This window comes from Lepus europaeus, chromosome 19, assembly GCF_033115175.1.
Source record: "Lepus europaeus isolate LE1 chromosome 19, mLepTim1.pri, whole genome shotgun sequence".
Lineage (NCBI taxonomy): Eukaryota > Metazoa > Chordata > Mammalia > Lagomorpha > Leporidae > Lepus > Lepus europaeus.
This window is the reverse complement of record NC_084845.1, coordinates 35,940,881-35,961,407: the sequence shown is the minus strand read 5'-3', so window position 1 is coordinate 35,961,407 and position 20,527 is coordinate 35,940,881. Positions and strand designations below refer to the sequence as shown.

General features: G+C 46.9%; 1 protein-coding gene across 1 annotated transcript in view; it reads left to right on the top strand.

Annotated features, from left to right (window-relative positions):
* The window catches only part of ABCC11 (ATP binding cassette subfamily C member 11), a 68,228-nt gene that overhangs the window by 36,257 nt on the left and 11,444 nt on the right, over positions 1 to 20,527 (top strand). Inside the window, exons 20-22 of the mRNA XM_062176013.1 lie at positions 4,088 to 4,314; positions 4,434 to 4,571; positions 17,237 to 17,423. Coding sequence (XP_062031997.1) covers positions 4,088 to 4,314; positions 4,434 to 4,571; positions 17,237 to 17,423 — 552 coding nt within the window. The remainder of the gene's footprint in view (positions 1 to 4,087; positions 4,315 to 4,433; positions 4,572 to 17,236; positions 17,424 to 20,527) is intronic.

Genomic DNA, 20,527 nt, shown 5'->3' with positions numbered 1-20,527 from the left:
GGGTCAGTGGACACATCAGTGCTGGTCTCCCTCAACTGAGCCCTTTGTATAAAGAGTCACTTGTAAGTACCAAAAGGTCTTTTTGAAGTGGCTATTATCATCCTCATTTTATTTACAAGAAAAACACAATTCCATAGGTGTTATGATTGGGAAGTGTGTTAGTGTTATGCATGTTACACTTAGAATATCAGATTGTTGGTGGTGTCACACTGCCTCCTGGAAATGTTATTTCTCTCTCACTTACCAAGTATGACTCTGTGCCCGGTTCTGTCATGAGCATTTGGCTTATCACAGTGAATGAATGATGCAAGGAGGGTTTGGACCACCATGGGCTGAGTATATGGTTATCTGGGAAAGCAGACGAGAAAATGGGCCATTGCAAAATGGTGTGTAGGGTTTGGACCATAAGAACCAAGCGGTGCCTAACCTCAGCCTGGGCAGTGGAAGGAAGAGGGCCTCTGGGAGGAGTGACCATTCCTTGCAGGAGAAACCGGATTTCAGCAGCTCAAGATGAAGAGGCTGGGGACCGGGGCTGTGGCGCAGTGGGTAAAGCTACCGCCTGCAGCGCCGGCATCCCATATGGGTGCTGCTTTGTGTCCTGGCTGCTCCTCTTCCGATCCAGCTCTCTGCTTATGGCCTGGGAAAACAGTGGGAGACAGCCCAAGTGCTTGGGCTCCTGTGCCCACGTGGGACACCCAGAGGAAGCTCCTGGCTCCTGGCTTCAGACCGGCCCAACTCCAGCTGTTGCAACCAAATGGTGTGAACCAGTGGGTGGAAGATCTCTCTCTCTCTCTCTCTCTCTCTGGCTCTGCCTTTCAAATAAATAAATAAATAAATCTTTAAAAATATTTCTTAAGGGGCTGGAGGTGAGCCAGACAGAGCATTATGGGGAAAGTGAATGGAGTTCAGGAATGCTGGACTTGGGACGTAGAGTTAGGGTTCTGTCGAGGTACCTGGGAGGTGGAGCACGCCCTGTGTTGCCACCAAGTGTGTCAGTGTTGGAAAAATGGAAAAGCAAAGGCTTCCCCCAGCCCTCAGCAAGGCCGAGGCTTGTTGGAACCAGGAGGGGGAATCCCTCTGAGGCCTGACTGAGTACCTGCTGCTCTGTGGCCCTGAACATTTTCTAAGGATCTGACCGCAAATTCCAGTGGTCTGGAAATACCCAGTCTTCAGGCCTCCAAGGGGTGTTTAGCGTTTTAATTTTTAAGAAATGTTCAAATTTCTTTCCACTAGAGAATGTCTCATATGTTAAAAATTTCATTTTGGGGCCGGCGCCGTGGCTCACTTGGTTAATCCTTTGCTTGTGGCACCGGCATCCCATATGGGCTCTGGGTTCTAGTCTCGGTTGCTCCTCTTCCAGTCCAGCTCTCTGCTGTGGCCCAGGAGTGCAGTGGAGGATGGCCCAGGTTCTTGAGCTCCTGCACCCATGTGGGAGACCAGGAGGAAGCACCTGGCTCCTGGCTTTGGATCGGTGCAGTTCTGGCAGTAGCGACCATTTCGGGGGTGAACCAACAGAAGGAAGACCTTTCTCTCTGTCTCTCTCACTGTCTATAACTCTACCTGCCAAATAAATAATAAAAAATAAAAAAAGAAGTAAATCTTAAAAAAAATTTTTTTTTAAATTTTTTTTAAATTTTTTTTATTTTTGACAGGCAGAGTGGACAGTGAGAGAGAGACAGAGAGAAAGGTCTTCCTTTTGCCATTGGTTCACCCTCCAATGGCCGCCGTGGTAGGCGCGCTGCGGCCGGCACAGCGCGCTGATCCGATGGCAGGAGCCAGGTGCTTCTCCTGGTCTCCCATGGGGTGCAGGGCCCAAGGCACTTGGGCCATCCTCCACTGCACTCCCTGGCCACAGCAGAGAGCTGGCCTGGAAGAGGGGCAACCGGGACAGGATCGGTGCCCCGACCGGGACTAGAACCCGGTGTGCCGGCGCCGCAAGGCGGAGGATTAGCCTAGTGAGCCGCGGCGCCGGCCAAAAAAAATTTTTTTATTTTACTTGTCCTTGTATGACTTCATTGATTTTTTTTTTTGAATTTTTTTTTTGTGTTTTGTTTTGTTTTTTGACAGGCAGAGTGGATAGTGAGAGAGAGACAGAGAGAAAGGTCTTTCCTTTTTGCCGTTGGTTCACCCTCCAATGGCCGCTGCAGCCGGCGCATCAAACTGATCCAAAGCCAGGAGCCAGGTGCTTCTCCTGGTCTCCCATGAGGGTGCAGGGCCCAAGGACTTGGGCCATCCTCCGCTGCACTCCTGGGCCATAGCAGAGAGCTGGCCTGGAAGAGGGGCAACTGGGATAGAATCTGGCGCCCCAACCGGGACTAGAACCCGGTGTGCCGGCGCCGCAAGGTGGAGGATTAGCCTGTTAAGCCACGGTGCTGGCCTGACTTCGTTGATTTTAAATGTGGCTTTGTCATTTTCAATAATCACAAGTAAAGGCTGAACTTCTGAGAAATTGGTTCCATGGCAAGAATAATAAAATGAACAAAAAAATACTAACAAAACTGTGCTTAGTTTGACACTTAAAGGGCAACCTACAACCCTTTGTCCTGTGTGCCCACCATTTGTGATCCTGAGTGATGCTGGGTCTGCTCCTCTCCTCTGAGTCCCCCCACCCCCAGGAAGCTCACAGTCCTGAGGGACTGACCCACTGCCCCTTTTGCCCTTTGAATTTGCAAAGTGATTGTGACAATTCTGGTTGCTGTAGCTCAAGTGGTTAACAAAAGATTCTGAAAATAAAATTGCAGGTGTTTCAGGGAAAGAGAAAGCAAGGCAGTTCTTCATCTGCCACGACGACTCCTTGCTTAGAAAGTAAAGTGACGCTAGCATCCCATGTGGGCACCAGTTCAAGTCCTAGCTGCTCCACTTCCGATCCAGGTCCCTGTTAATGCGCCTGGGAAAGCAGCGGAGGATGGCCCAAGTGCTTGGGCCTCTGTACCCACATGGGAGACCTGGAAGAAGCTCCTGGCTCCTGGCTTTGGTCTGGTCCAGCCCTGGCCATTGCAGCCATTTGGGGAGTGAACCCGTGGATGGAAGAACTCTTTTTCTCTCCTCTGTCTTTCATTCTCTCTCTCTGTAACTCTGCTTTTCAAATAAATAAATAAAATTTTTTTGTAAGAAAGCAACCAAGAAGACAAACTACACTCTGGCATTTGTGATAAGAGAGCTGGTATGATACCTACCATTCACTAAAAATCAAAGTATCCCACCCTCCTCTTTAGATTTGGTCTCAATGGACGCTATGAGCTTCTGTCCATTTCTATTTCTTCAGTCATAGCTTAAGAAGTCCTGGGGGATGAAGGCGGCCAGGTGGCCCATGCCATGAGCTGGTAAGAAAAGCCCACAGTGCAGAGCCTGGCTGTGCTGCGGGTAGGAACGCCTCGGGAGGCCTGACCAGGTCAAGGTTTTGTCCTGAACTCTTTCAGCAAGTCACAAAGCCACGTTTCATTCTCTGGGCTTCAGTCTCCACAGGCACTTTCGTTAGAGCCCTTCCTATCTGGAAAGTTCTTTGACCTCCAAAGGGCTTTCAGAGATCAAGGGGAAGTGCCTCCTTCGAGAAGGGGCAGCCATGGTTCCATTCAACCCTAGTCGGAGCGTTAGGCAGTCCCGATGGAACTGCTGCTACTCCTCTTCGGCAATCCTGAGAGTAGACAGGGGCAGGGCTACGCTGAGTCCTTGGCGTGCATTCTCTCCCGCTCTCTCTCTTTAATTAGTAGCCTTATTGAGACTTAACCCCGTAAGTTCCCCGCTTCTGCACTGTAAAGCTCACAGGTGTTTGGTCATCCGCGGAGTTGTGCAGTGCTCACCACACCTCCCCGGAGTGTCGCTGTCATCCGCGTTTGACCCAGAGGAGTTAAGTAACTTGCAACAGATAGGACAGTGGTAGGAGCAGGAGGAGGAGCCGGGTGGCAGGGGAGCTCAGGCAGAGAGACCACAGAGTCCACTCTTGCTTTGAACCTTTTGCTCTACGCTGCCTCCGCGGGATGCCCCTTAGGCCACACCCTGCCCCGCTGCAGATGGCTAATGGCCATCTTTGCACATCGCAGGCAAGGCTGTGGCTGTGCTCATGGCTGGGTGAGTTTTGTCCCTGCAGGTCTGGTGTGGCCTCATGAGTTTCTTTGACACGACCCCTATCGGCCGGCTCCTGAACTGCTTCTCGAGCGACCTGAATGAACTGGACCAGTGTCTGCCCATGGTTGCCGAGGAGTTCCTGATCCTGTCCTTGCAGTCGGTCAGCTTCCTGTTGGTCGTCAGCGTGCTGTCTGTCTACATCCTGCTGATGGCCGCCGCAGTCGTCACGGTGTGCTTCATTTTTTACACGTGAGTAGCCTCATGCTTGTGAGTGGGGTTTGGGACTTGGGGTGAGGATGGAACCAGCCCCAAATTGGATGACCCCAGAGGTGGATGGCCCCCAGCCATTGACTCCATTCTCCCAGCAGGAAATTCAAGAGGGCCATCAATGTGTTCAAGAGGCTGGAGAACTACAGCCGCTCCCCTTTGTGTTCCCACATCCTCACCTCCCTGCACGGCCTCAGCTCCATCCACGTGTATGGCAGAGTGGAAGACTTCATCAGCCAGTGCGTCTTTGTGACGGGGATGCCCCCAACCCGGGGAGTGCGGGGGCGGGCGGGTGGTTGGAAGATGGGCGATGAAGACAGCACTGGGAACGGCAACACCATGGGAGAATGAGAGGAGGCACTGTTGCTCTGCACTTGCTTGATGATGCTTTTGAGAATAAAGCGTCCCAATGATGTGGAGAAGGTTTGCGAGGTTTGCAGCCCTGTGGGGGTTTTATACACAGCTGTGGGTGCTGCATCCACGGCTTCAACTCCCTGTGGACTGCAGATACTGGGGAAGGGGAGAAATCGTGTCAGTACCGGACCTGCAGACTGTGCTCTTCTCATTGCCCAGACAACACGGGAGAGTAGCCGTGTACAGGGCATTTGTGTTGGTAGAAATGACTTGGGTCATACAGGAGGGTGTCTCCAGCTTATAAGCGCACAGCACACCAGCAGGGACGCGGATTCTGTTATCTGCAGGAGGTTTTTGGGGGAGGAGGACCAGGACCAATTCTGCCACTATCAAGGTTAGGTTGTACTTAAAACCTATTTAATCACGGGCTCTCTTATTACATACATTATTCTGTATTTTTTCTTTCACTTCCAAATACCTACTTTTAATAAAACAATGTGAAATAGCAGCTTTTTAAGTAACAGAACTTCTATGACTCGCACTCATAAACTGGCCTTCTGCATATTTTTCGAAAGCCGACAAAAAAAAAATCCTATAATTGTGGGTGAGGTTTCATGGTTTAGTATGAGCTTATCCAACTGTAGACAGCAATCTGTCTTCACTGCAAGGCAGCTCAGGCGGGTGGAGGGGAGGGGACATGGGCACATGTGTGCGGGATGGTACAGGATTCACCAGGATGGGAAGTGTAAGAGACAGGCAGATAAAATGCTGTGTAGCAGGGAGAGAGGTGGCCTGGGACCGGCAGAGGCTTTGGGGACAGGTGACATCTTGAAGTCTGGGTGAGACTCAGGCGTGGGTTTGCTGGAATCCTGGCTGAACCGTGGCACCTGCTGTCCCAGCGCCATTGCAGAGCACCAAGACAGCTCAGAGTGAGGGACCCTGGGGCAGCGCATTCAGTCATCCACGCAGAGAGCCTGCCTGTGCACAATGCCCACTGGGGATCCAGCAGTGAGCACGGAGGACACAGCCCTTGCCCTGAGGGGACAGAGAGACAGACTTGGGCGAGAGGACTGGAGCTGCTGTTAGGGAGATCTTACAGGACGAGACACTGAGCAGAGATCTAAGTCAATTAAGGCAGCTGGGGGCTAGAGGCAGTGGTTAAGATGCTGCTTGGGATTCCTGCATCCCACATGGGAGTGCCTGATTCAACTCCTGGCTCTGCTCCCAATTCCAGCTTCCTGTTAACATGCACCCTGGGAGGCAACGGATGATGGCTCAAGTACTTGGGTTTCTGCCACCTCTGTGGGAGAGCTGGACTGAGGTCTGGGTTCTAGATTTCAGTCTGGCCCAGCCCTGTCTGTCGGAGGTATCTACAGAAAGAACCAATGGATAGATTTTCTCTATTTCAAAGATAAAAGACAATAAATAAGTAAATAAAACTTGAAATGAAGCTATGGGAATATGTGGGTCAGAGCTTTCCAGGCAGAGGGAACAGTAGATGCAGAATCTTAAGATGGGAACCTGGGTTTGAAGGACAGCAAGTGCGCTTGGGCACAGGAACCCCTGAGTGATCAGGATCTGTTTAATCTGGGAAGGCCTAAAGGGGGAGGTGATCCAATCAGTGTGCACGGATAAGGTGGACAGAATTTGCAATGCTCTGTGGAAAGGTTTGGAGAGAGTCACAGGGAGCACCATGCCTAGGGTGACTGCACATTTAGCAGGTGAGATGGGTTTAGCTGGGACATCTGTGGACAGTTTTTATTTAATAATCAGAGGTTTATTTGAATGCACATTACAAAAATACAAGTACCACATAGAACCCATTATTTTTGTCATTTGAAGTAGTGCCAAATGGTTTAACATAAATTCTTTTTTTTAAATTTGTTTTATTTTTTAAGGAATACAAATTTCTTTTTTTAAAAAAATTTTATTTTATTTAATTGAAAGACAGAGTTACATAGAGATGTAGAGACAGATAGAGAGAGGTCTTCCATCTGTTGGTTCACTCCCTAAATGGCTGCAATGCCTAGAGCTGCACTGAACTGAAGCCAGGAGCCAGGAGCTTCTTCCTGGTCTCCCACGTGGCTGCAGGGGCTCAAGCACTTGGGCTGTCTCCCACTGCTTTCCCAGGCCACAGCAGAGAGTTGGATTGGAAGAGGAGCAGTTGGGACTAGAACCGGCACCCATATGGGATGCCGGTGCTCAGGCCAGGGTGTTAATCTGCTGTGCTACAGCACCGACCCTGGAATACAAATTTCATAAGTACAACTTTAGGAATATAGTTATTCTTCCAACCATATCAGCCCTCCCACCCATACTCCCAAACCTCTTCCTCCTCCATTTCCCATTCCCAGTCCCATTCTCCATTAAAATTCACTTTCAATTAACTTTGTACTCAGAAGACCAACTCTATACTAAGTAAAGATTTCAACAAATTGCACACACACACACACACAACTGCTTGAGAACTGGTTTTACAGTTAACTCTCAATACAATTCATTGAGGACAGGGGTCCTGCATGGGGAGTTAGTACACAGTGACTCCTGTTGTTAATTTAACAATCAACACTGTTATGTATAATGTCAGTGATCACCCAAGGCTCTTGAAATGAGCTGCCTAGGCTATGTAAGCCTTCTGAGTCCACAAACTCTGTCAGTATTAAGACAAGGCCATAAGCAAAGTGGAAGTTCTCTCCTTCCTTTAAAGAAAAGTACATCCTCCTTTGATGTCCACTTCTTTCCACTGGGGTCTCTCTCATAGAGATCTTTCATGTAGAACATTTTTTTGTCACAGTTTCTTGACTTTCCATGACTGAAATGCTCTCATAGGCTATTCAGCCAGACCAGGAAGCCTTAAGGGCTGATTCTGAGGTCAGAGTGTTACTTAAAGAGATTGTTATTCTATGAGTCTGCTGTGTGGATTGCTTCCCATGTTGGAACATTCTCTCCTTTTTAATTAAATCTATTATTATTGCCAGGCACTTGATCCTATTTATATGATCTCTTTAACACTTGATCCTATTTATATGTTCTCTTTAATACTTATTCCTATCTATATGTTCACTTTAACACTTAATATGATCACTTTAAGAATTAAGATGGTATTTTTGCCACCAACTTTAATGGGATTTGGAGCCTCATGACAAGTTTTTAAACTACCGTTAGAAGTAAGTCTCTAGGAACAATACAGCTTTACAGTTACAAACTTCCTCCTCCCTCTCTTATCCCCACTCTTTTTACTGAGATCAATTTTCAATTGACTTTATCCACATATGATTAACCCTATGTTAAGTCAAGAGTTCAACAAATAATATGAAGAAAAGAACCTGAAAAAACAAAAAAAATGAAACTGTTCTTTGACAGTCAAGAGAAGGGCAGCTCAAGTCATTGCTTTTTGAAGTGTCAGTTACTCTCTATCAATTTCATTTTAGGTACTCTATTAGTTCTCACAGATCAGGGAGAATATATGGTATTTGTCCCTTTGGGACTCGCTTATTTCACTAAGTATAATGATTTCCAGATTCATTCATTTTGTTGCAAATGACCAGATTTCTCTTTTTTTAACCACTGTGTAGTATTCCATAGTGTACATATCCCATAATTTCTTGATCCAGTCTTCAGTTGATGGGCATTTAGGTTGATTCTATGTCTTACCTATTGTGAATTGAGCTGCAATAAACATGGAGGTGCAGATAGCTCTTTTGTTTACTGATTTAATTTCCCTTGGGTAAATTCCCAGGAGTGGGATGGCTGGGTCATATGGTTTGGCTATATTCAGATTTTTGAAGTATCTCTAAACTGTCTTCCATAGTGGCTTTACCAGTTTGCATTCCCACCAACAGTGGGTTAGGGTACCTTTTTCCCCACATGCTCACCAACATTTGTTGTTCGTTGATTTATGTGTGAAAGCCATTCTAACCAGGGTGAGGTGAAACCTCATTGTGGTTTTGCTTTGCATTCTCCTGATAGCTAGTGATCCTGAGCATTTTTTCTTGTGTCTTCTGGCCATTTAGATTTCCTCTTTTTAAAAATGTCTGTTTAAGTCCTTGGCCCATCTCTTAACTGGGTTGTTTGTTTTGTTGTGGAATTTCTTGATCTCTTTGTAGATTCTGGTTATTAATTCTTTATCAGTTGCATAATTTGCAAATATTTTTCCCATTCTGTCGGTTGCCTCTTCACTTTACTGAATGTTTTAATAGTATCCTGTAGATTCCCGACAATATTTTTTAGATTTCTAATTCTTTTCTTTGGTTTGCCTGTTTCCTTTCCTGTTCTCTGTCTTCTAAGTCCGATATTCTCTCTTCTGCTTCACCCATTCTGTTTTTAAGGCTCTCTAATGTGTTTGTCACTTGATCTATTGAATTCTTCATTTCATTATGATTTCTCTTCACTATCACAGTTTCTTGTTCTACTAGTTGTTTCATTTCATTTTGACTCCTCCTTAATATTTCATTTTCACGAGATTTTCTATCTTGTCCATTAAGAATTTCTGTAGTTCAAGAATTTGTTTTTGAGAGCTTCTTAATGTTCTTATCAATTTTTTGAGATCCGCTTCTTGCATTTCTTCTATCTCATCATCTTCATAATCTTGAATTGGGGTATCTTTTTCATTTGGGGGCATCATAGTGTCTTCCTTGTTCTTGTTACCTCGGTTTTTGCGTTTGTTGTTTGGCATGTTGGAGATATTTGGTTTCTTCACTGTGGTGTTTTTTCTTGTTATACCATGGCTCTATATTAAGTGGACTGTCTGCTTTCGATGGAGCCTTAGAGGCTTGAGATGAGTGTGGCCTGAGAGCTCTGTTTGGTTCCTCAGGGTTGAGGGTGTGCCAAAGGTGACACTCCCAGGTTAGGTGTGGTAAATCTCTCTTTCTTTCATTCTTTTTTTTTTTTTGATTCAAAAGGGAAGTAATTCCGCACAGCTGAACGTAATTGGAGGTAGTTAGCAGGCGGATGATATACCCACAGGAGCCAGAGATCGGAAGCTCTTTCCCAAGGACCACACAGGGAATCTCTGCTGCCCTCAGTGTGGGCTCTAGTTCTCCTGCAGTCTCCCACTGGGTTGCCAAGTTAGATCCTAATCTCCTATTATTTCACCACCACCCCCCCGCCCAGAGTCAGGTTTTTCTGCTAGGCTCAGGGCCGGTGCAGACCTGAGGTCGCCCTGCTTATGATGTATGTCCAAAATGGCGCCTGCTCTTTGTGTTGCTCGCCTTTGAGAGGTGAGCAGAGAGAGAGAAACTCGTGTCCATATCGGTCACTTTTTTTTTCCCTCTCTCTCTTCTAGTTAGCCTGGTGAACTTTTCCCCACGGAGTTTCAAGCCTCGTTCCCTCTAGTCTCCTCTTTCCACTTTCCTGCTGGTGTCTCGGGCTATTGAGGTTCGGCTCACCTCGCGTTCCAGCGCTGGTGTGTTGAGTCTGCCGCTGGTGTCCCGAACTTGGGCTCCCACGCTCTCCACGCAGGTCCACTGTGAATCACTAGTTCCGGAAGAGTTTCCTCTGCTGTTTCTTCCCCTACTCTTCCTTGAACCTGCAGTATCTCCATTTTTATTAAATTGTCTCTTCCCGGACTATCAGTGTGCTCCCTTCCTATTCCGCCATCTCGCCCCTCCTTTACTGAATGTTTTTTTGCCATACAGAAACTTCTCAATTTGCAGTAATCTCATTTGTTAATTTTGGCTTTGACTGCCTGTGGCTCTTGGATCCTTTCCAAGAACTCTTTGCCTATGCCAATGTCTTGAAGGGTTTTCCCAATGTTCTCTAATAATTTGATGGTGATGGGTTGTAGATTAGATCTTTAATCCATGTTGAGTGAATTTTTGTGTAAGGTGTAAAGTAAGGGTCTTGTTTCATACTTCTGCATGTGGAGATCCAGTTTTCCCAGCAACATCTGTTGAAGAGACTGTCCTTGCTCTAGTGATTGGTTTTAGCTCCTTGGTCAAATATAAGTTGGTTGTAGATATTTGGATTGATTTCTGGGGTTTCTATTCTGTTCCATTGGTCTATCCATCTATTTTTGTACCAGTACCAGGCTGTTTTGACTGTAATTGCCTTGCAGTATGTCTTGAAATCTGGTATTGTGATGCCTCTGGCTTTGTTTTTGTTATATAAGATTATAGCTATTCGAGGTCTCCTATTCCTCCATATGAACTTCAGCATCGTTTTTTCTAGATCTGAGAAGAATGTCTTCGGTATCACATTGAATCTCTAAATTGCTTTCAGAAGAATGGACACTTTGATGATATTGAGTCTTCCAATTCATTAACATGGAAGGTTTTTCTACTTTTTTTTTTTTTGTATCTTCTTCTACTTCTTTCTTTAATGTTTTGTAATTCTCATCAAAGAGATCTTTGACATCCTTGGTTAAATTTATTCCAAGGTATTTGATTGTTTTTGTAGCTATTGTGAAAGGGATTGATCTTAGAAGTTCTTTCTAAGCCGTGGCATTGTCTGCCACGGCTATTGATTTTTGTGTATTAATTTTATATCCTGCTACTTTACCAAACTCTTCTATGAGTTCCATTCCAATAGTCTTTTAGTGGAGTCTTTTGGATCCCCTATATATAGAATCATGTCATCTGTAAATAGGGATAGTTTGACTTCCTCCTTCCCAATTTATATCCCTTTGATTTCTTCTTCTTGCCTAATGGCTCTGGCTAAAACTTCCAGGACTATATTGAATAGCAATGATGAGAGTGGACATTTCTGGCTGGTACCAGATCTAAGTGGAAATGCTTCCAACTTTTCCCCATTCAATATGATACTGGCCATGGGTTTGTCATAAATTGCCTTGATTATGTTGAGGAAAGTTCCTTCTATACCCAATTTGCTTAGGGTTTTTATCATGAAAGGGTGTTGTATTTTATTAAGTGCTTTTTCTGCATCTATTGAGATAATCATGGTTTTTGTTCATCAGTTTTTAATGTAACGTATCACATTTATTTATTTAAAAATGTTGAACCATTCCTGCATACCAGGGATAAGTCCCACTTGGTCTGGGTGGATGATCTTTCTGATATGTTGGTGGATTTGATTGGCTAGAATTTTGTTGAGGATTTTTGCACCCATGTTTTCCAGGGAAATTGGTCTCTAATTTCCTTTCTCTGTTGCATCTTTTCCAGGTTTAGGAATTTAGGTGATGCTGGGTACAAAGAAAGAATTTCGGAGGATTCCCTCCCTTTCAATTGTTTTGAATAACTTGAGAAGAACTGGAGTTAATTCTTCTTTAAATGTCTGGTAGAATTCAGCAGTGAAGCCATCCAGTCCTGGGCTTTTCTTTTTTTGGGAGAGCCTTTATTACTGATTCAATTTCCATCTTGATTATGGATCTGTTTAGGTTTTCTATGTCTTCGTGGCTCAATTTAGGTAGGTTGTATGTGTCTAGGAATCTATCAATTCCTTCTAGGTTTCCCAGTTTGTAGGGATACAGCTCTTTGTAGTAATTTATGATGATTCTTTTTATTTCTGTGGTGTCTGTTGATACATTTCCTTTTTCATCTCTAATTTTATTGATTTGGATCTTTCCTTTTTTTTTGGTTAGTTGGGTCAATGGTATGCCTATTTTGTTTATTTATTTATTCTTAAATTTTTTTTTAAAATTTTTTTGACAGGCAGAGTGGACAGTGAGAGAGAGACAGAGAGAAAGGTCTTCCTTTTTTGCCATTGGTTCATCCTCCAATAGCCACCGCGGTAAGCACGCTGTGGACGGCGCACCGCACTGATCCAAAGCCAGGAGCCAGGTGCTTCTCCTGGTCTCCCATGGGGTGCAGGGCCCAAGGACTTGGGCCATCTTCCACTGCACTCCCTGGCCACAGCAGAGAGCTGGCCTGGAAGAGGGGCAACCGGGACAGGATCGGTGCCCTGACCGGGACTAGAACCCGGTGTGCCGGCGCCGCAAGGCGGAGGATTAGCCTAGTGAGCCGCGGCGCTGGCCAATTTATTTTTAAAATTTATTTGACAAATAGAGTTAGACAGTGAGAGAGAGAGAGAGAGAGAGAAAGGTCTTCCTTCCACTGGTTCACCCCCCAAATGGCCATTATGGCTGGTGCTGCACCGATCTGAAGCCAGGAGCCAGGTGCTTCTTCCTGGTCTCCCATGTGGGTGCAGGGGCCCAAGCACCTGGGCCATCCTCCACTGCCTTCCCAGGCCACAGCAGAGAGCTGGACTAGAAGAGGAGCAGCCAGGACTAGAACTGGTGCTCATATGGGATGCCGGCACCTCAGGCGGAGGATTAGCCAAGTGAGTCATGGCACTGGCCCTATTTTGTTTATTTTTTCAAATAGTCAGTTCTTTGTTTTGCTGATCTTTTGTATTTTTTTGGATACAATTTTGTTGATTTCTTCTCTAATTTTAATTACTTCTTTTCTCCTATTAGTTTTGGGTTTGGTTTGCTGTTTTTTTTCTAGATCCTTGAGATGCATTGTTAGCTCATTTATTTGGTGCCTTTCTAATTTCTTGATATAGGCATATATTGCTATAAACTTTCCTCCTAACACTGCTTTTGCTGTATTCCATACATTTTGATATGTTGTATGTTGCCTTCATTTGTTTCCAGAAATTTTTTGATTTCTTTTATGACCCACTGTTCATTCAGGAGCACGTTGTTCAGTCTGCATGTGTTTCCATATGTTCTAGAGATTCCTGATTTGCAGATTTCTAGTTTTATTCCATTGTGGTCTGAGAAGATGCATGGTATGATTTCAATTTTTTAAAATTTGCTGAGACTTGCTTTATGACCTAGCATGTGGTCTATCCTAGAGAAAGTTCCATGCACTGCTGAGAAGGATGTGTATTCTGTAGCTGTAGGATGAAAAGTTCTGTAGATATCCACTAGGTCCATTTGGTCAATAGTGTTGGTTAAATCTGCTATTTCCTTGCTGATTTTCTGTCTGGTTAATCTGTCCATTGCTGAAAGTGGAATATTGAAGTCCCCCGTTACTATTGTATTGGAGTTTAAGTCTTTAAGTCTCCCTTTTAATCCCTTAACATTTCTTTTAAATAGCCAAGTGCCCTGTAATTAGGTGCCTATACATTTATAATAGTTATATCTTCCTGTTGAATTGGTCCCTTAATCATTACATAGTGCCAATCTTTGTCTCTTTTAATAGTTTTTGTGTTAAAATCTTTTTTGTCTGATATTAGGATGGCTACACCAGCTCTTTTTTAGTTTCTGCTAGCATAGAATATCTTTTTCCCTCCTTTCCTTTTCAGTCTGCATGCACATTTGTTGGAAAGATGTGTTTCTTGTAGGCAGCAAATAAATGGGTTTTGTTTTTTAATCCATTCAGCCAGTCTGTGACTTTTAACTGGTGAACTGAGGCCATTTACATTCAAGGTGACTATTGATAAGTAAAGATTTTGCCCTGGCATTTTTCCAAAAATATTTCTATTTTTTACTTCGAATTTCCTTTGAAATTCAAATGTTTTCTAAGATTCCTTTGAAATTAGAAGATTAAGAGATTTTCTTCCTTTACCTTTCATAGCGATGACCATGTTTCTATGTTTCTGTGTGTGCAACACATCCTTAAGCATCTTTTGTAGGGCTGGACAGGTGGTGACAAATTCTTTCAACATATGTTTGGTATGGTTGTTATGGAAGGTCTTTATTAAACATTCATTCATAAATGAGAGTTCTGCAGGGTATAATGTTTTGGGTTGACAGTTTTATTTTGGTGAGAAGTCCATTGTGAGTCTAATTGGAGATCCTCTGAAAGTAATCTGGCATTTCTCTCGTGCACATTTTGGACTCTTTATGTTTTACTGTGGAGAGTTTCATTACAATGTGTCGTGCCAAAGATCTTTTCTGTTCATGTCTATTAGGAGTTCTTTGTGCTTCCTGTACTTGGATGTCCCTTTCTTTCTCCAAATTAGGACTGTTTTCTGTTATTATTTCACTATAAAGGCCTTTTAATCCTTCTTCCCTTTTCACCCCTTCAGGAACTCCTAGAACTCATCTGTTGGATTGTTTTATAGTATCCAATAGATTCCCAACAGTGTTTTTTAGTTTTCTAATTTCCTTTTCTTGACTTTGGTTTGACTGTATAATTTCCTGTGCTTAGTCTTCTTTTTTTTTTCTTTTTTATTTTTTTTTTGACAGGCAGAGTAGACAGTGAGAGAGAGAGAGACAGAGAGAAAGGTCTTCCTTTTGCCGTTGGTTCACCCCCCAATGGCCGCCGCGGCTGGCGCCATGGGGTGCAGGACCCAAGCACTTGGGCCATCCTCCACTGTACTCTCGGGCCATAGCAGAGAGCTGGCCTGGAAGAGGGGCAACCGGGACAGAATCCGGCGCCCCGACCGGGACTAGAACCCGGTGTGCCGGCGCTGCAAGGCGGAGGATTAGCCTGTTGAGCCACTGCGACGGCCCTGTGCTTAGTCTTCTAAGCCCGATATTCTTTCTTTTGCTTCACTGATTCTGTTGTTAAGGCTGTCCCCTGCATTTTTCTTTTCCTCTATTTAATTCTTCATTTCATTTTGATTTCTCTTTAAGATCTCAATTTCATGGGAGAATTTTCTTTCATGTCCTATACGGATTTCAGTAGTTAGTGGATTTGCTTCTGATTACTACTATGTAACCTTATGATCAATTTTTTTAAATTCCATTTCTTCCATTTCATCATCTTCACAATCTGGTATTGAAGTTCCGTGTTCTTTTGGGGGTGTCATGTTGTTTTCCTTATTTTTGTTTCTTGAATTGGTGCATTTGTTCTTCAGCATTTATGGAGATACTCATTGGTTGGTTTTTCTTCCCTCTCCCCCTCCCCCTCCCCCTCCCCCTCTCCTTCTGTAGATAAGTGTAATGTCTGCTTTCAGTGAGTATCTAGAGGCTTGTAGTGAGTGTGGTGGGAGCTCTGTTCAGTTCTCCAGGGTTAAGGGCATGCCTAAGGTGACACACCCAGATTTGGTGTGGTAGTTTCTTTTATTATTATTTTTTTTTAATCAGAAGGGAATTTATTCTGCTCAGTTTAGCTCCTCTTCTCAAAGGAGACCAGTGCCTGAGCGCTAGCCCCAGTGGGTATAACATTCATCTGCTCTGTCCCAAGGACCACACTGAGGATCTGTGCAGTCCTCAGTGTAAGTTCAGATTCCCTACCAATGTCTCTCACCAGATAACCAGGACTGCCCGAGCTTGTGGCATCTCCCACTGAGACTGCTCAAAGTCCCAACCACACTGTGAGTCCTCCCACACACTCTCAGTTTTTTCACAAACCCAGGACAGAAGCCTCACACAGTCACAAGCTCCTAGCCCCTACTAGTTCTCCCCACTAGTCAGGAGTCTTCACTTGGCTGGTTGCCAGGTGCAGACACGAGCCGGCACAGCTATTACATATGTCCAAAATGGTGCCTGCTCTATCAGCTTGTTACAGGACGCCAATGTAAAGTGATTCAGGAGAAAGAAATGTATCTGTCCCGTCCATTTTTTTTCTCTCCTCTAGTTTGGCTGGTGTACTTTCCCCCACAGGGCTCCAAGCTAAGGTTCCCTCTAGGCTCTTTCTGCAGCTTTTTTGCCAGTGGCTTGGGCTGCTGTCGTCTGATCTCACCTCACTTTCCAATGCTGGTGTGTAGGTTCTCGGCTGCTGGAGTCCTGAACTGTGAGCACCCATGCCCTCCATGTAGGTCCACCGTGTCCCTCTGATTTAGGTAGAGTTTCTTCTGCCGTTTTCTCCCTAACTATTCCCTGAGACTATACTCTCTGCACTTCTTTTAAACTATCTCCTCCTGGACTAGAGCAGTAAGCTCCTTCCCTACTCCAGCATCTTGGAACCACCCAAGTTTAATAAAAATTCTAAAATAGTTTAAGGCCTGCAAAAACACTACAGTCAATAACGATATAGCTTGAGGATTGACATGGAAGATCACCACAGAGATGTGTGCAAGCTGGGATTGGCAGGTCTCTTTTGGTTGGAAGTGGCAGAAAAAGTAATTCAAACTAGCTCGAAAAAAGACTTTAAAGATAATAAAATATTAACCATGGCTAAATTAGGGAGAGGATGCACAGCTATTTGTTAAACCAACCTCCTCATTTATTTGGACTTAAAAAAAAGTCTATGAACAACAGGCAGTGGGGAAGGGGATGACTCATCTCTACTGGGTGAGACAAATGAAGAAACTCATGTATACTCACTTCCAGAGATCCTTGCTCCCAGCACCCTCCATGGGGCTGCTTTACCATCAAGGGCTCGAGGGCTCCCTGGCAGATCCACTCTGCCTTCCTGGGTAGCAAGATGGTCGTCTCAGACCTCCCACAGCACCTACTGACTGGGCCCCCGTTCCTTCTGAACTCACCCATCTTGGCCTTTATTCCTTCTCTTTGGGTCATCAGGGTCACCAGCCCATCCCTGAAGCACCTGCTCTAGGCCTACCCCTCAGTCTGGGCCAGGATTCAGGCCAGCACCACCCACATCTACTGTGCAGAAAGGGATCCTCCCCCAACCTAAGATGTGGTTCTGTCTGTGAGAGTGGAGAGTCAGTCATTGGAGGGAACAAGCAAGGTCCACCCTGGGGAGACCCTGGCTTGGACAGACAATGGAGTTTTCTGTTGTGCTTTCTTTCTCAGGTTTAAAAGGCTGATGGACGCACAGAATAACTACCTGCTGCTGTTTCTGTATTCCACACGCTGGGTGGCTTTGAGGTTGGAGCTCATGACGAACCTGGTGTCCCTGGCTGTAGCCTTGTTCATGGTTTTTGACATTTCTTCCACCTCCTATTCCTACCGAATCATGGCTCTCAGCATGGTGCTGCAGGTGAGGGAGGCGTCCTGTGCTGGGTCTCTCTGTGGCCTGGGGTCCCTGGCCAGTCCAGGGGGACCACGGGCAGTTGGTTACATTCTAGCCACCTGTGCTCTTAGGGGTTGTGTACCTGGTCTGTGACTTTGGCTGTGTTGCTGTCTCCATGCAGTCCCTTTGAATTGGGAAGTCTGGGTGTAAAGGGACTTATTGGAAATCACAGCACTCGGGGAGCGGAGGGGAGCTCCCAGGCAACAGAGTCCAACACTCTGCTTGTTCGGACGGGGACACAGAGGCTCCAGGAGGGGCAGGAGTTGTCCAAGCAGAACATTAGTAGAGCCTCCTGGTTTCCCAGCTCTGGCTTTGTCCTTCACTGCTCATGCCCTGAGTTGTTAGACTTCTCTGGATTCCGGCAAAGGTGGGGTGCCCAGCCCCTTCCCTTGGGCTTCTGCAACTTGAGTATGCATCAGACACAAAACGGGTTCCAGAGGGGACAACAGGGGACCCAAAGATTCTAAGTCACAGGACCCTGGAATCCAACTCTGTAAGAACTTCTCTAGGGGCTTGTGAGATGGTGACCTGTGCATCTCATGGCCTGAGCTCTATAACCATGCACTGGGGGCAGGGGTGTGGACATGGCCGTGGAGAGGAAGCATCTGCTCAAAGTTTATCACGCAGAGGCCCACAGAAGGGCTGAACAAGGGCTGTGAGGGCAGAGGCAGCTGCCTCAGGAGCTGTGCTCTCCGCAGGGTTATTCGGAGGTCCTGTGGCCTCCTCCCCAGTCGGCCTGGGACTTGTGTGTGTCCCACGGAGCTCCAGCAGTCCCTGATGCTCAGGGCTTGTTCTGGGCGTGCCAAGAGGCTCCATTGTTGAGCTTCTGCTGCAGGTTCATACTCACACACACACATGTCCTGCAACACACACACACATCCTGTGCACACACATGCATCCTGTGCACACACACATGCTCTATGTACACACATGTTCTGTGCACACACACATGTCCTGTGCAAACGCCTATGTCCTCTGCAAATACACGTGTCCTGTATACACACACATGTCCTATGAACCCATATGTGTCCTGCATAAGTGGACACAGCCTGTGCACATACACACGTCCTGTATACACACATGCATCTTGTGCACACATACATGCCTATGTACACACATGTTCTGCACACACAATCCTTTGTGTACATGTGTCCTATACACACATGTCCTATGTACACACAAGTGTACTACATATACACACGTTTTGTGCACACACATGCATCCTATGCACATACTCACATCCTGTGTGCACACATATGGGTCCTGTGCACACACACAAATCCTGTGCATACACACGGGTCCTGTGCACACACATGTCCTGTGCACACACAGGTCCTATGCACACGCACACACATACACGTCGTGTGCGCGCAGAAGACCTTGCAGGTCCCGCAGTGTGCAGACTCCGACACGTGGCCAGCACAGGACAGCAGAGCTCACCGGAGGCTGACGCCGAGCGGCCGCCGTGCCGGGTGCCTGCCGAACATTCTCCCGTTTCCGTCTTACCACGCAGCACGAAGACAGCGAAGTGGGCGAGACTGGGTGGTTGGCCACGCCCAGGTTCCAGCCGGGCTCTGCCCATGCCCAGGTGCTGTGCGGCTCTGGGTAATTTGTTAACCTCTCTGTGCCTGGGCTTCATTTGCCAAAGGCTGAGCGTGTGAGGTGCGTGGGAACGCGAGGATTGCCGCAGGCCCGGCCTGCACGCCCACGGCACGCTCACCAGGGCTGTTCCCACTGCAATAAAGAGGTGGCCCCCGCTCCACAGCCAGAGTGCAGGACGGCTGTGGGGCTGAATTCGGACTCACCAAGGCCCAGATAGCCCCCAGGAGCTGCGTGGCCCAGGCCAGGAGCGTGAGTTCAGGGAGAGCGCAGGGTTCCCGTCGCCAGGCTGCTCCCCGCAAAGCCCTATGGGGCAGCATGGAGACCTGCCCTCCCAGCGTGCATCGCGCGCACGCACGCACGCACGCACGCGCATGCTCACCTGGGGTTCTAGTGCTGGGTGTGTGCTGTCGAGCTGCACCGCTGCCTCCCCGCGGGCCGTGGGGTTGCTGTTACGGCCCAGGATCTGCTGCCCCGTGGTCGCTCACTCCTGGCCGCCCCGCCCTCGGTGCCTTCTGGCCTGGCCTGCACACTCTGACTGGCATGGCCTCCACCCGTCGGCTTCTTGTTCAGAAACCTCCGCGTGCTCGGTGGTCTTGGGGAGGACCTGAGCCATGGGGCCTGAGACCCCTAGGGCCAGGGGCCATCTGGCTCCAGGACCCCCACAGGCACACCCCCGTGAGCCGATGCCTCCCTGCCGTCTGCCTGCACGCGTGAAGACTCCTACGTTCCCACCTTGGGGAACAGGAATCGCATAGCACGTTGCTTTGTGGCCCTAAGAACTTAATACGTAAATGCCAGAAATGCTTCTGTGACAATGGCTGTGCCAGGCTGGGAACTTACTGATGTAACCAGAAGGCTGGGTACGGTTGCTCTACTTCACGCCGTAGAACCCATGACACTCCTGCTCTGGTATCTACAGGCTGGCTTTGTCTGCAATGTTGTTTACTCATGGCCACAAAATGGCTGCTGCAACTCCAACAAACACATACTTACCCAAGAACAGCCAAAGGCTAGAGCAGGGACCCTTTTAACCACATGTCCTCTTTTGAGGATGAGGGACAGTTTTCCAGAATCCTCCATCTGACTCTTCGCATGCTTCATTGGTCAGAATTGTGTTAGGGACCCACAAGGAAACCAGTCACCGAGGAGAGGAGTAGAATGAATGGGATTGGCTTGGGTTAACTAAGCTTCCCCAGAGCACAAGGCTGAACACAATGGAGGGCAGTGTCTGATACCGTGGGTGATCGGAGGCAAAGCAGCCTCCCACCCACCTGGCCTCCGGTCCCTGCTTGAGCCACAGCACTGTCCACCTTCTTGCACTGCTCCTCCCCTTCCCACCGCTCTGCCTCGGCCGCAGCCCAGCGGCTTGTACCTTGTCCATCTCTGGAGGCTTCTGCCCCTTTGCTACTCCCAGGGTTTGCACAGGCTGTTCCCTCGGTTTGAAACACACGTCTCCAGCCATTTCCAGC